This window comes from Haliotis cracherodii, unplaced genomic scaffold (genome assembly GCF_022045235.1).
Source record: "Haliotis cracherodii isolate W230 unplaced genomic scaffold, xgHalCrac1.p SCAF_6, whole genome shotgun sequence".
In the NCBI taxonomy this organism is placed as follows: domain Eukaryota; kingdom Metazoa; phylum Mollusca; class Gastropoda; order Lepetellida; family Haliotidae; genus Haliotis; species Haliotis cracherodii.
Window position 1 is genome coordinate 40,776,895 of NW_027266319.1, and position 10,879 is coordinate 40,787,773.

General features: G+C 40.5%; 1 protein-coding gene across 6 annotated transcripts in view; it reads left to right on the forward strand.

Annotated features, from left to right (window-relative positions):
• The window catches only part of LOC139445119 (protein polybromo-1-like), a 55,160-nt gene extending 44,629 nt beyond the window's left edge, over positions 1-10,531 (forward strand). For 4 of the 6 annotated variants that reach the window (XM_071226215.1, XM_071226217.1, XM_071226216.1 and 1 more), the window contains 7 exons: positions 176-301; positions 1,696-1,882; positions 3,643-3,741; positions 4,504-4,752; positions 6,879-6,993; positions 8,761-8,990; positions 9,945-10,531. In XM_071226215.1, coding sequence (XP_071082316.1) covers positions 176-301; positions 1,696-1,882; positions 3,643-3,741; positions 4,504-4,752; positions 6,879-6,993; positions 8,761-8,990; positions 9,945-9,946 — 1,008 coding nt within the window. In that variant the 3' untranslated portion in view covers positions 9,947-10,531. The remainder of the gene's footprint in view (positions 1-175; positions 302-1,695; positions 1,883-3,642; positions 3,742-4,503; positions 4,753-6,878; positions 6,994-8,760; positions 8,991-9,944) is intronic. The other 2 variants (XM_071226219.1, XM_071226220.1) reach the window with 2 other exon arrangements.
• Positions 10,532-10,879: the final 348 nt, after the last annotated feature.

The window sequence follows — 10,879 nt, forward strand, 5'->3', positions numbered from 1 at the left end:
TTGTTATCCATAAACTGTCTCTACTTTGCAATATGGAGAATAGTAACATTATTTTCACATACCTTAACATATTACCCACATTGTGGTTGATGTCCTCACTAATATGTCTGCCAGCTTTCTCTGTGTATACATGACTGTTGCCATGGCACTGTTTACACATGTACCTGCTTCACAGGCAAAGAGCAACGTGCGACGCCAGCCCAGTGGCTACATCGTGTTTGCCGGCGAGATCCGAAAACAGATCCAGCAAGAAAACCCGGACTGCTCATTTGGCGACATCAGCAGGATTGTTGGCACACGGGTAAGTAATACGTCTGTTTGTAACAGCTCCTCCTGGGGTTACGAGGCAATGAAGGCCCCATGGACATCATGCTTGTCGGAAGAGCCAAAGCCCCATTCTGGTTCCAGGGGAGAATCTCCATGTATTCCATGCTTGTCAAGAGAACTAATAAATGAGGATGGATGGTTGGGTCCTTAGGCGGTGACATGGATCACTGCTAATGGTTCCAATCACTGGTTTGTCAGCTCAAGTCTCAAGTATTTACAGCTTCAATCATATAGCTGTGATATTGCTGGCTGAAGCATTGTACAACGTCTATTCACTGTAACAGCTAAATAACCTGGTATAGGAAGCTCACAACTTATTACCATTACTTTTCAGATAATCTGTTTTCAACTTTCTAGTTGTGATAATCTGTGTCTTTCTAAGGGATAATGTTGAAGGTCAATTGTCTTGTGGATTTATTAGGTTTTGCTTAAAATGACTTCTAAATTGACAATTAATGTATTTAATTTAATGACGAGCAGTTCATCATTGTGTCTGTTCATTCAGACTTTAAAGGAAATTAGGCTGACAGAATATAGGAGATAGTTCCATGACATCATTATTCTTTATCTGGGGGCACAGGTGGCCAGCCAGCTATGGTGCTGCAACTCACTGCAGAGTTGTTTGTATCCCTACATCCTCCCCAGGCAAGGGAGGTAACTGACTATATAAGTCCAGTTTTCCACCCTTGCTGAACTAGGCTGGAACCATGGAGTTATATCTTGGCTGGACTAATGAGTCTAATCAAAATCACATAATGAAATTGGCATCTGGTTTGTAAATTCCTGTGCAGATTTTGATCGATTGCAGGATTTGTTAAGTATGTGTCCCACCAACTCAGTTTTAACAGAAATTTTCCAAATCTTTTCATGTTTCTGATCAAGGTGCTCATGTGATTTGATGCACCTCGCAAAGTAAGACCCTTTTTTTTTCCACAACATAGACCTTGATTATCGATTAGATCGTCTTAAATGGATGCCACCATTTTGTTTGAAGCAAATGCAAGTGATATGAGAGTTGGAATCTGATTGGTCAATGGAAGGGACATAGAAGGGACATAACTGGTAATTGCCAGTGGTGGCACCATGAGCAAGACCAGGAATTCCAGCCTAGTTTGGCAAGGGTGGAAACTGGACTTTTACAGTCAGTTGACTCTCTTGCCTCGGAGAGATGCTATCCCTAAGGCGTGGTTGAAGCCTATCATCACAGGATTCCCCCTGATTATGATCCTTGTATGTCATTAGCATTCGCTCACGTTGGTTTCACAAAAGTGGTAAACCTCCGAGACCTGCCTCACTTTAGGCTTTCCTCCCCTGGCAAGCAGAACACAGTGTGTCAATTGCATGACACACACTCACTCATTCTTCTAGTGGAGGAACTTAGAGAAGGAGGACAAAGAGAGGTTTGAGGAGAAAGCCAAGAAGATCGCTGAAGAGCAGGCTGCCAAGCAGCAGGAGGCAGAGCGGGCCTTTAACGAGAGCCTCAACCGATCCCAGAGTCCCTGGAATGACTTTGGGCGTGTTTCCCCAGGGTCCAGCGCCAGGCCTGCCACACCAGGTAAGTTGCTGCAACAGACATTTCGGGACTCCATGAACTGGGATTGCAAGAATATATTTGAAAATACACTTTTACAGTTTACTTTGAAACACAGCCTTTATCCATCATCCACTTTATAGGATCTCCTACATTCTCTAGATTTGTGAAATTTGATTTTAAACAACAGTTGGTTATGAAATCTTTCACATTTTCTTCACTATTTCAAAACAGATTTCCATCTGTTATGAGTATGACTTGAATCTTCTTCATTGCAAACAATATATGATTTATTTATGAAACTTTGTGATGAATTTCTCTTTGTGTTTGTAATGTTTTCTGCAATGTGGAACATAGAAGCACTTTACGATTAGCGCAGTTTGTTTTATGTGCAGTAGATATTAGTAACGACACATTGCATCAATTCACTGTGTGCCCGCTGCAAGCTGCATGTTGTATTTGCTGCATGAAGAACAAAAGTTCACCTAGAAATAGTCTCCGTTCACTAGTCTTCGTTTCATTTCCAAGTAAGGTACACGTCCAGAGATATTGAAAACAATTCATTTTGTATGAAATATATGCATGAAAACAAGCACAATCTTTTGCAGCCCTTGTGGTTTAAAAAGAATCATAAACGAAATCCAGGCACTTGTTTGGTATTTTGGTTCACATGAGTAATTTGTTGGGATCTCTATTTTTAGCTTCATTCCATACCAATCAGGTCCCCTGTGAAGATCTGGGGTAGAATAGGTGTTCAGCAACCCATGCTTGTCATGAAAACGACTATGCTTGTTGTAACATGCGACTAACAGGATCTGGTGGTCAGGCTCAATGACTTGCATGTCATTGATCCTAATTGTGTGGATCAATGCTCATGATGTCAATCACTGGATTGTCTGGTCTAGCCCACCTTCATATAGTTGGAATATTGCTGAATGCGGCATTAGACAAGAAATAAACAAAGCAGACTGAAACTAAGGCTATGGGGGTGTCAAGTCCAGGGTATACATCATGATGGATAGGAGGATGCTTGGGCTACTAAATAATAGTACTACCTTGAGTAATATAGAGTATACAGGAGGATTGGGTGAGCCTACTATTAGATTGCAACACGGATCCTCCCTACAAATGGCTGCAGTGTTTCTGATGCGTCATTATGCAATATTTACCCACTACCCATCTTCCTGAGGCAAGGGAGGTAACTGACTAGAAAAGTCTAGTTTCCACCTTTGCCGAACTAGGCCGCAGTTATGGAGTTATATTTTGGCAGGACTAAGCAAATAGTTCAATCAAAATGGCATAACGAAATTAAAAACTAGTTCACAAAACTGCCATGCAGATTGCGGTCCATTGTAAGATTTGCAGAGCATGTGTACCGTCAGCTGGGTGTCAACAGATCGTTTCCAAATCTTTTCATGTTTTTGATGAAGGTGCTCACGTGATTTGATGCTCTTTGGGAGGTAAGACCTGTTTTATTAAAATAAAGATCTTGATGATCTATCAAACTGGATTCCACCATTTTGTTTGAAGAAGTGATATGATTGGTGAATAGGTGGAATCTGATTGGTCAATAGGACGGACACAGAAGGGATATTACTCGTAATAGCCACTGGTGGCGCTACGATCAAGCCCAAATATCTAGCCTAGTTCTGCAGGGGATGGACTTTTACAGTCAGTTAACTCCCTTTCCCTCGGGAAGATGCTCACTACCACACGGAACACTTACTGGTTCTGGAAATGTCCTAGGACAGCTATTGATGTTGCACCTTACTTGGTCATATTAGGTTCATTCCAACAAGGCTACCCTCAGGGTTATCAGGGCTTCCCCCAACAGCCGGGGATGCAGTATGGGATGCAAAATGGTCCTATGACCCCCCAGCAAGGTAGGTGATGTCGACAGACTGCCTCCATCTGTCTCTCATCTGTTACATGTCTAATATTGTCTATATCCTGTCATCTCATCACATACTTCATCAGACATTGATCCTAGTACATTCAAACTTCAGTTTGTCAATCTTGAATCAAGATGTAAATTGTTAATTTTACTAGCATGGTGTATCTGATAATGTTGTGACAGAATTTTGATATTATAATGTCAATCACAGCTTAAATGTTGTAGCTTTCATGTCAGCATGCACCGATAGTTTGATGTTGTTTCGAGCAATGCACTTGGCATGGTAATGGTGAAGGACAGTTTTGACAGATGTAAATTTCACATTTGTGTCTATTTCAATCCTGAGTTGTGTTTTTCACCCCCCTGAGCAATTCCTGCGTTCTCTAGCTGCAGCACACTACACTTTGAACCTTAACTCAAGAGCTTCAACTGTGCAATGTTAAAATGACTGATGAATTCTCAGTAACGGCATCATGTGATCAATCAATACTCTGCTACTAATACAGACAGTTATGATTGCATTAACAAATCCTATCAATGGATACTACATAAATGGATTTTATAATTAACAAAAATTATTCATCCAAATTTGACAAAAAGTCGTTTTGAGATAATACATGTAAGTCAAAAACGTTTATCGTCAATGTCATAATTCAAAACATGGAAACAGTCATTAAGAAAAGCACTATCTCCCTTCCTCATTTGCATTTTGAGTTGTCTTGTGTTGCTTACGATGGTTTTATTTGCCAAGGAATGCTCTACAATGTGACTAGGGCTCCGCCACCCAATGGAATGCCGATGCCACAGGGGCAGCGTGGCTACATGCCTCCATATCAACAACACCCCAGCAGGCCACAAGGACCTTATATGACCTACCCCCAAGGCCAAACCCCTCCCCCAGGGACCCAGAGCCCCATCCCCAATATGAACCCCCTTGCCCCCATGTCCCCTGGGTCGTATCCCATGATGCCGCACAGCCCTTCTGGAGGAATGCTGCCAGGTACGATGCTACCACTGTCGTCCAACGCTGCTGACATCGTGTCTAACGGGACTGTGATGAGCATGCCAGTGCTGCCACCTGGTGCTGGGATTCCAAACTACTCTTACTCTTCCTCTTCCGTCTTACAACCTGCTAGTGTGCACTTTCAACCACCTTCTTGCCACCCTGCTCAATATGGTAGTGTCGACTCAGGTAGACTGTCTCCCCGTAGGGTACATTGGCCCAGCCAGGATTTGATAACGGCCAGTTGACATCCACTTGTTCAAGATGGCTGGGGCAAAACTGCATTTTGGTGCATGTTGAATTCAATTATTTGAGCTTGACCTTCTGCTTGTTGAAATCTGACAATGTCTCTTTTTTCACACATGGCACAATTGATGACATTTTGGCCAAGAAGGGAAATGTAACTAACTAGATGGCGCCATCAGTGATGAAAATTATAACCTGCTCAAGGAAAACAAATAGTACTGTCTAAATTCTTTATCATGATCTTGTGGAATGGGACTCACTTGTCAGTGGTTTGAGATAAAAAGTGTAACCTCCTACAGTAAAACTTACTTTGCCACTTTCTATCGTCATAATGTCAAACAAATTATTACTTCACATCAGGATTCGATGAAGTCTAAAACATTAACAACTCAATGCCACTAACCACGACCGAATCCTGGCTATGCCAAATAACACTAGTGGAAGACTTGCATGTGCATTCTTTACTTGCATGACATTTTGCGTATGATTTATTTGTGTGTTGTAATAATGTTGTCCATTTCACTTGTCAAGCATTGTGGTTGAAGATTGTATCACCAGCTGTCCTGCATGCTTCTCGTATATAGCTTGTGTATTTCACTTGTTCTTGTCTATTTCAAATATATCTTTCTTCACAGGTGAAATGCAAATAATAATCAGAGTTGGTTTCAGTGTTTATTGACATTTCCCATTTCTTTTAGGAATAATTTAAATACTTGTACCTGTAATATAACACAATAATGAAACAGAGATGTCTGATTTTGACTCGTTCACATTTTGTAAATATGTCACAGTGGTAGACATCCATGATCTGTGACTGTATTAGGATATAGGTCCATGCTAAGTCTGGTGATGCAATGATTGCTGGATTTACTATACAGTGATGTATAACTTGGTGAAGGTTATGTCCCTTGCTTTCTGAAACACTTGAATAAACCTGCATATTACCAGTATCCACATGCTGCTTGATTGTAAAATTCAGCTTTTCTTTCAGTTAACTAACAATGAGATAATTTTGGCATTCTCGGTTTAATTAAATGGTTAATTTTGTTATTGTCTCCACTGTTAGTGTTTATTTATTCACATTTTGTAATTTTGATATGACCTACTATGGCAATGACCATGATATCCTAGTGAGGAGGTGTTTGTACTTTACAAACTTTCGATGGGGAGGAGGGTATATCAAAACTAAAAGAGAATCCAGGTTTTTATTATCTGATATGAAAGTCATTTGTAATAAAGGAACTCTTTGGTTTAGAAACGTATGTCAGTCCTGGAACGTGGAAATGTCAATAAGTCTTCTACGGAACCTTCGAATGTTCACCTTTGGACTGCTATATTGCTATATTTTCTTTTTTTCATGAAAGAAGGTTTATTAAACGAAATGAATAAATTATGTAGTCAATCTTTGGACAAATTACTGCCTGAATAGGTGATAAATGACAGCTGACACTCTCTGCTATAACTGTAATACTTCCCAAGTCTCTCACTTTTTTTCAAAATGGAAATACTGCAGTTCATTTTATTCAGCATGTCAACATTTTAAGGTTGGCCAACCTGAAACCAAGAATAGTGTGATCTTCAGAACGAGAAAAGATTAAGGCAGAGTTATATGATTTATTAACTCATTCACTTAATTTCAAGAACAGCTCTGAAAACTGGTAAAAATGCATCGCTATTCAATAATGTGGTTGTCATGGTAACATGAGATGGCCATTTCATTTCGGGAAATTGACAAGATTTCCACACTACTAAAGACATAGCACTGCACACACTTGCTACACATGGTATTGATGGAAGAACTACATCAATCGGTCATATTAACTGATAGAAAAAGTAACACAGAATTCATCATTTGATCCCTTCTTCATCCCTTTCAGGACAAATGCAGCAGCAAATGGTTCCCCCTCCCCCACCACCACGCCCTCCATCACCAGTGTTTGTGTCTGTCCCCCCGAGAACACAGCGACTGCTCCACTCCGAAGCCTATCTCAGGTCAGTTTGAGGGGGTTGACTACCATGTCTGTCTCACTGCAATATGCACAGAACAGGGAGTTGTAAATAAAGCTATGAGAACATGCTCCACAGAGGGGTGTAAGTGTCACCCTGAGTTTCATTAATCATCAGATGGCTTTGTGCATGATACATTTCATCTCTTTAAGTCCAGGGTCTATAGAAACAGGTGTTGTAAGATTTGCCTCTCCAGGTACATACTGATTCATTTCATCAGATACATTTTCAAAGTTATACGAAAATTGTATCTACCAAGAACCACAGGTGTGAGCAGTAAAACCATGAATTAAGGAATATCTGTAAAGTAACTCGTAGAGGTAATTAATTTTGTGTCCTGCTTGGGAAACATGTCTACATCTTTGATTGTTGCTTGACTTATTGTAGAATGGAATTTAATGATATTGCCAAAAGAATTAAAGAAGCTCTGATATACACAGCTGCTGATCAGAAGGATATAGTTTTTAGTTTTGTCATTGATTGTGCACACCAGTATTCAGTGGTCTAGAGGTAGAGCGTCCACCCGGAGAGTGGAAGGTCCAGGGTTCCATCCCAGCTTGTGTAATACCAAAGGATGTTTAAAGATGGTACTTGTTGTTACCCTGTCTGGAGCTCGGCATTAAGGGGCTAAAACAAGAACTGGTTGGCTCGGAGTCAGTATACTGTGTCTGAGTAGGGTATTCATGTTAAACTGCGGCATGATATCTCAGGGAGCCATCACTATAAATCGGCATCAGTCCGGACTAGTACAAGCAGCCACACAAACGTGTATGCATGTTGCTACATAAGTGCAATAATCTTGGATGCGACGTTGAACCCAATTTCACCTATTCAAACTTAGCCAATCACTATCTTTGAGAATTTAGTCTGTCCAGAAAACACAATGTGTTTTTCCCCATCCTTCTGAACCAGCAGGGGGCACGGGTGGCCCAGTTGTCTTAGGCGCCACAATTCCCTGTGCAGAAGAGTTGCATCCCTTGGACACAACAGAAACCTATTATGGTGGGTTCGAATCCCGATTCGCCCCGATTATTTTTCTAGGTTTGTCAGAACCATACCCGTGCTCGTGGGTTTCACCGAAGTGGTTAACGTCCGAGACCTGCATCACTTGGGGCTTTCCTCCCCCATTAAGCTGACATGCCATGATATGACTGGAATACTGTTAAAAGTGGTGTTAAACACAACTCACTCACTCAGTCTGAAACAGCATGATAGCCCAGTTGTTTATATTGCACCTTTGTTCACAGTGTGCCCCTTTATTGACCTGATTATGTTTCTAGGTGTGTCAGCATTCTATCTGTGTTCATGGGTGGTAATCCCTAAGATACCATTTTTGCTACTTTGCTACTGTTCAAAGTGGCATTCAAACAAATTCACTCACTCATTCACTCAATCGACCTGTGAAGATCTGGGGTAGAATAGGTCTTCAGCAACCCTTGCTTGCCATAAAAGGCAACTAATGGGATCGGGTGGTCAGGCTCGCTGACTTGGTTGATGCATGTCATCGATCCCAATTGCGTGGATCAATCCTCATGATATCAATTACTGGATTGTCTGGTCCAGACTCGATTATTTACAGACCGCCATCATATAGCTGGAATATTGCTGAGTGCGGCGTTAAACAACAAACCAACCGTTCACTCATTCTTGTACATGATTAATGTAAGTTATTCACATCAATGAATCTAGTCTATAACAATGGTATAGCTGCTCTGGGGTATAGCTGCTCTATGGTATAGCTGTCTGTTGCAGGTATATTGAGGGGCTGAACACTGAAAGCAAGACTATAGGAGACTGGGACAAGACCCTCTCAGCTACACCAGAAACTACGCCTGCTGTCCCAGAAAGCCGACTCCCCACTCAATGGCTGGCCCAGGGAGCTGGGTACCATGGCAATGTTACTAATGCATTATGGGCTTTACGAGATTTCATGCTGAAGGACACTCTCAACATTGCACGAACTATACCCTTTGAAGACTTGTGTGAGTTTTTTACTAAGGTCACAGTAAATGTCATCAAGTTGTTAAATCTGGAATAGAATTGGTCTTCAGCAGCCCATGATTGCCATAAAAGGTGACTATGCTTGTCGTAAGAGGCGACTAAAAGGATCGAGTGGTCATGTTTGCTGACTTAGTTGATGAATTTCATGATGCTCATGATGTCAATCAATGGATTATCTGATCTGGTCTCGATTATTTACAGACCGCCATCACATAGCTGAAATATTGCTGAGTGCGGCATTAAACAACTAACAAAAAACAAAAAAATCATGTTAATTTCACAATAGTCCTATTGGCTCACATGAATTATAATTTAATTATTAAGTGAATACATGCCACTAAGTAATCAGTGCTCAGTGATCTCAGGTGCTGCAGTTTACTATACAGATTTGATACCCATAACTGGCTAAGTGGAGTTGAATTTGTTGATTTGTCCTTGTCATAATCCTGCATTTGTCAGTACCATATTTTGAAAATGTGTCACTTTGCCCTTTCCTCCCAATTTAACATGGCATGCCATGACACCACTGAGATACTGCTTAGAGTGGTGATAAATCAAACTCACAGACTCACTCGCTCATTTGGCCCATTTCCTTCTTAATTCAAATGTCTGCAAGGTGACCTGCCCATGATAGCTGTAAATACTAATTCAAAGTGATGTCACTAAAGTACTACACTAGGACAAGGAAGGAACTATTCATCCAATTTGATTAAACACTGTGGGAGGAAAATTTGTTTAAAGAATGTTTTTATATTTAAAAATATGATTTTAGTAAAGGTGGGTAGAGAATATAGAATATGCTGAACATTATGATAGTTTTAAATTGTTGAAACAATGACTATGAATGAACAACGTCAGTCTATACAATTTAGGGGGTAATCAAATTGGTGTATGTTGCCAATCCATAAAACACGATCTTACCGTTTTTGTTTCAGAGATCTGTTTTAGCCTGCCGTGAATTCAACACCAAACAGCATTTGAACAACTACTTTGTTTTATCATAAGCTGAAAGCTACGGACATCTTCATCAGTCTCTTTTTGCCATTTTAGCTTTGTGACTTCTTATCACAACTTTCAACCCGGCAACGGTGCTATAAACATTACTGATGAAACTCATTTAAAAAACATTCATCTGTTAGACTGAGCACTTCATCGCCTCCATTTAAAAATGGACTTCTCTCTTCTCTCATGGCACAATTTTTCATTTTTTTACATTTTATTGTCATTTCATTTTTTGTCTTTCTTTGGGCTTAGGGGGAGGGAATTGCAAGACGCATTTTATTCTCAGCTGTCAATCATTCATGGTTATGTGCGCATGAAATGAACACATTGTCCATTACTGCCATCTCTTGAACAAAATACATTTCTATGTTATGTATGTGGTTACTTGTTTTATGGGGTAATTGTTGATAACTGGTTGTAAGCATTTGTGAATTATGGACAGTTAGAAATAGTCAGATTTATATTTCAAGTTTAGAGACAGAAAAAACAACATGAGATCATCTTTTATATTCTTGTTGCTTTTTTAGCTGACTTGTTAATAAAATAATTTATTGTCTCTGAAATTGTTGCTTTATTTTGTGGAAGTTTACATTTTAAGCAGACAGGCCATAGGCCTATACATGTTTTCCTAGCTGAAGAACCCTTACATGGGAAACAGCCTGGAGAATCTACATGAAGAGGGCAATGATTGAAAACCTAAGTTTGGAGATCCACACTGGAGATGTGCATAAAGAGCCCCGCACTGGAACTCCTATGTACAGAGCCCCACACTGGAGGGCCAACATACACAGCCCAACATTGAAGCACCAACATATGGAGCCACACACTGAAGGGCCTACACACACAGCCCAACATTGAAGCACCTAAA